Source organism: Argentina silus (genome assembly GCF_951799395.1).
Source record: "Argentina silus genome assembly, chromosome: 8".
NCBI lineage: Eukaryota > Metazoa > Chordata > Actinopteri > Argentiniformes > Argentinidae > Argentina > Argentina silus.
The window spans coordinates 13,839,218-13,844,217 of NC_139662.1; the positions used below are offsets into that span (position 1 = coordinate 13,839,218).

Below are 5,000 nucleotides of genomic sequence, written 5' to 3' on the forward strand. Positions count from 1 at the left end.
TGTAAGGTCTATGGAGAGTGGGGCCCAATGGGGTGCCCTGAAGCATTCAGAGAGACAACCTCATTATCAGACTAACTATTCTCACCGCGCCTGTCTCTACCCAGAGGGCTGTGCTCTCTACCCTGAAGAGCCACGCAACCCTTGACCCCCAGAGGGTGGTGGTGATGGGCGGCTCCCACGGGGGCTTCCTGGCCTGCCACCTGATTGGCCAGTACCCAGACTTCTACAGAGCGTGTGCAGTCCGAAACCCAGTCATCAACGCTGCCACCTTACTGGGGACCAGTGACATCGTGGACTGGTGAGGCTGTGGCTCAAATGGTGGATGGATGTTCTGCTGGCTGTCCTTTCTGTTTATGTGTGTGTGTGTGTGTGTATGTGTGTGTGTGTCTAGGCGGTACTCTTCAGTGGGACTGCAGTACTCCTATGACCAGCTACCTACCCCACAGGCTCTGGCTACCATGCTCCAGAAATCACCCATCGTCCACGCCACTCAGGTCAGTACACACACACACACACACACACACACACACACACACACACACACACACACACATATTTTAAACAGAATAAAATGCGTGCGTGTGTGTCCAGATCAAGGCCCCCGTTCTGCTGATGTTGGGAGGTAAAGACCGGAGGGTGTCTCCCCACCAGGGGCTGGAGCTGTACCGCGCTCTGAAGAGCAGGGGCTCCCCCGTCAGGTCAGGCCTGGAACTGCACCTCAAAGATAAATCCAGTTTAAATCTCATAATACTGCATCCCATTTAGCATGCTTTTATCCAAAGTGACTTACAGTACAGTGAGTGCATACATTTGTTGTATATATGGTCCCAGTGGGAATCGAGCCCACAATCTTTGTGTTGCTAGCTCTTCTATATTTATTATATCATATTTTATATTTTAATTATATATATAGACATCTGCATGATATCTGTTCTCATTGGTCCTCAGTAATGTTGGAGGAGGCTTCATGGACAGTTTGAATTGAACCAAAAATCCAACATTTTTCCTAGTCAGATCACATGGTCGGGTCAAACTCCTGGCCTGCCTTGGGGGTGTATGTTAAGCTGCTGTTGTGCTCTCTGCTGCCCTCCGCAGGCTGCTGTGGTATGCAGAGGAGGGTCACTCTCTGGCCCGCGTGGACACACAGGCAGACTGCTTCCTCAATGTGGGGCTGTGGTTCCAACAACACCTCAACATGCACTGAGACACACACACCTACGTATACACACACACACACACACACACACACACACACACGTACACACACACGTACACACGCGTACACACACACACACACACACACACACACACACACACACACAAAGTGTGTACTAAGGCATATTGTAAATCTGAGTTTTTCTTGTTATTCATCGTTGTTTGATAAACACTTCCCTTGCTTCTGTTCTTTTTTCTCCTGGTTTGTGTTATCAAGTGTTCTACTGTTTTCACTGTTCAATCATGTGGTTAACATGAATACACTGCTGTTGAGTGTGTGTTGATGTATTGTCTTGTTGACGTTTTCTGTCAGGGTCTGTATGACATCATGATAAAGACTTTTTGCAGACATCCTGTTGTTGTGTTGAAAGACCTTAAACATGTGACAGAATCTGAGGGTGGACAGACACACACACACACACACACACACACACACACACACACACACACACACACGTACATACATGTGTACACACAAAGGGAAGTAGGGCTGTTTCTTTGTCATTAGACTCCTAGCTTGACCCTACAACAAATCTGTCTGTCTGCGTATGAATTTGACTGTTTCTGTTCCTCTAAAGATTGTGAAAATGTTGATCATTTACAGGTGGTTGAACCCAACCTGCTGTCACTTAGCCATGTTTCATGGTCGTCTGTTAACATGTGGTTATGGTTATCAATAATGTGTACTTGGGCAACCCCGGCTCATTTTACCATCCGCTTCCACTTAAAACCAATTACTGCTCTTAAGAGTTTATGAAGCCTACATAAACCCTTCATAAGGCCTACATGATATATTCACAAATCATAGCGACAAAGTTTGATGACATTAAGGTTGTTATAACAGGTTCTTGCATCTGGTGCCTCGACTATTTTCAGTGTTTTTTAACATGGCATTTGCTTATGAATGATTTGTTAAGCACCTATACTCTTAGAAACAATAGTTCTATATATTTCTTTCATAATTCATCCTCCATACTATTGCCGGTCAATGATTACTTCAATGAAGGGAAGGAAAAAAGGAAGGGAGGAAGGAAGGAAGGAAGGAGGGATGTGTTTTATAATAGTATTAGAACAGGGCCCTTGTCTTTAGTCTTCAATGCTGTTTGTATTGTCTTGTGTCTTATGATTGTGCTTTGTTGTGATATTTGAAAAATTTATACTGTGTGTGTGTGTGTTTGTGTTTGTGTGTGTGTGTGTGTGTTCCCTACTCTTCTCACCCTCCGCTGGGGGATCGTCAGGAATCTGAGGGAGTGACCACAGCCTCTTACACCACACCGCAGTAATAAGCTCTGTTGTACTGGGCCCTCACACACACACACACACACACACACACACACACACACACACAAACATCTTACACCACACACACACACACACACACACAAACATCTTACACCACACACACAGACACCACAGTAATAGCTCTATTGTACTCTATTGTCCATACACACTCACTACAGTTTGAGAGTCTGTAGAGTCACACACTATCCCTGTGTGTCCTTTGTCTCAGTGTGAGTGTGAGTGTGTGTGTGTCTGTGTGTCTGTGTGTCTGTGTCTCCGGGTGCAGTGTGTCATGCTGCGTGTATCATATGATACAACTTAGGTCAACTCAGAGGCCGCCTTCTGAACCTGCTCTCAGTGACTCCGCTCTGCACATTTGAGAGGCTGAGGTCATAGGTCAAAGGTCATAGGTCAGACATAACAGGACTGAAGCCTGGGAACCCACGCAGTCAATGGTCTGTCCAGCTGACACTAGGCTACGCTATGCTAGGCTACACTAGGCTACGCTATGCTAGGTTACACTAGGCTACGCTACGCTACGCTAGGTGAGGGCTGCTCTCAGACTCGCTGATCTTCTCCCTGATGTGAACACTTGTTGATTGTGCTTCCCTTTGTGGATTGGTAAGAGATGTATGTGGGGCAGTGGAGGCTGGTGCAGGTAGAAATCAGAGGACGAGGCTCAACACGCGTGTCCTCTGATTTCAACCTCCACCAGCCTCCCCTGGACTTTATGTCTATGTGGCTGGCTGAGAGGGGGTCTCTTAACAGACACACAGACACACACGCACGCACACACACACACAGACACACGCTGAGATTGTCATCTTAACGTCAGTAACGCCAGACAGTAACACTCAATAGGAAAGTGCTGAACACTCTAGAACACCCTGCAATGTTCTGTTTGTCTGACTCCAGCTCTATCTCTCTGTCAAACTGTCAAAGTACAGACCAAACACTTGTCTTCTCCCTCCTTTAAGTGTTTGAGTGTGTTTATGTTTATGTGTGTATGTGTATGTGTGTGTGTGTGTGTGTGTGTGTGTGTGTGTGTGTGTGCGCGCGGATGTGTCTGTGTGTGTCCTGAGATGGGAGCAACATCTTTGGAAGTGAAAATGAGAGAGAGAGAGAACAGGGACCGAGAAGAAGAGGTTTATCCTTGACCCATCAAAGTAGTTTATGTAGATGTGTTCATTAGTTAGACACACAATGGCAGACGTAAGCATTACTCCCACACAGAACACTCTGGAAATGATTACACAGATTGGTTATCCGTGAGGAAACGGAGGAATGGAGGAAAACAACATGCAAATGTAATTTTGTTCCCACTTGTGTAACAAATATGATGATTATGAGTGTGTGTGTGTGTGTGTGTGTGTGAGAAAGGGTGTAGCGTGTGTGTGTGTGTGTGTGTGTGTGTGTGTGTGTGTGTGTGTGTGTGTGTGTGTGTGTAAGGGTGTAGCGTGTGTGTGTGTGTGTGTGTGTGTGTGTGAACCTGGGCCTAGGAACTTTCCAGAGTAGGGGTCATTAGCGCAGGAAGCAGCTGTAGCTTAGCCATATTCATCTCCCTGCTGCACCTTGGTACCACCTCAACACTCTCCCACTTATACACTCATACACACACTCACACACATCCATCACCTTGACAGTCAGTCACCACACACACACACACACACACACACACACACACACACACACACACACACACACACACATACACACTTCAGAAAGTCCTTGTAGGTAAAGGTAACTTGGGCTTCAGTGTTTTCACTGCATCATAATGGATGAGTCCATTAGCTATAAGTAGCGGGGGGGGCGTTGTTCTCACACTACTCCAGCTAAAGAGGCTCACCCCTCTCACAATAACAAAACCCTAAGAGCATCATCACTTCACATGATGAATCTACCCCCCTCCCCCTCTCTCCACTCTCCCCCTCTCCCCCCCCCCCCCCCCCCTTCCCCCATTCCCCTCATCCAACCCATCTCTTTCTAAGGAGTACTGTAGTAACTAGAGTAAAAAAATAAGCAGGCATATTTTGTCAACACACACAAGTGACATTTCCTGTCAGCGGCAGGGTGTTGGTGCAGAAGTAGGTGATGAGAGCATGGAGGGAGAGAGAGAGAGAAAGAGAGAGAGAGAGAGAAGGAAGAAGGGAAAGAGAGAGGTAGGGAGGAAGAGAGAGAGAGTGAAAGAGGGAGGGAGGGAGGGAGGGAGAGATAGGGAGAGAGAGAGGGAGAGAGAGGGGGAGAGAGAGAGAGAGAGGGAGGGTGAGGGAGAGAGAGAGGGGGAGAGAGAGAGGGAGAGGAAGAGGGAGAGAGGGAGAGCCTGGCAGGTCCTGGGCCGGAGAGGGAGAGAGGGAAAGGGAGAGAGGGAGAGAGAGAGGGAGAGAGGGAGATGATGGCAGGTCTCTCCGTGGTGGAGAGAAGGAGAGAGAGACCGCAATAACAAACCAACGGTAATGCGATCGGCACAGTACACGGCCAGGACCTTAAATAGAAGCCTGGTTTGT

At 47.5% G+C, this 5,000-nt stretch overlaps 1 protein-coding gene across 3 annotated transcripts in view; it reads left to right on the plus strand.

Moving 5' to 3' along the window:
• Positions 1–1,566, plus strand: part of LOC310808124 (acylamino-acid-releasing enzyme) — an 8,171-nt gene extending 6,605 nt beyond the window's left edge. For all 3 annotated transcript variants that reach the window (XM_083674825.1, XM_083674826.1, XM_083674827.1), the window contains 4 exons: positions 105–298; positions 392–494; positions 592–698; positions 1,096–1,566. In XM_083674825.1, coding sequence (XP_083530951.1) covers positions 105–298; positions 392–494; positions 592–698; positions 1,096–1,204 — 513 coding nt within the window. In that variant the 3' untranslated portion in view covers positions 1,205–1,566. The remainder of the gene's footprint in view (positions 1–104; positions 299–391; positions 495–591; positions 699–1,095) is intronic.
• Positions 1,567–5,000: the final 3,434 nt, after the last annotated feature.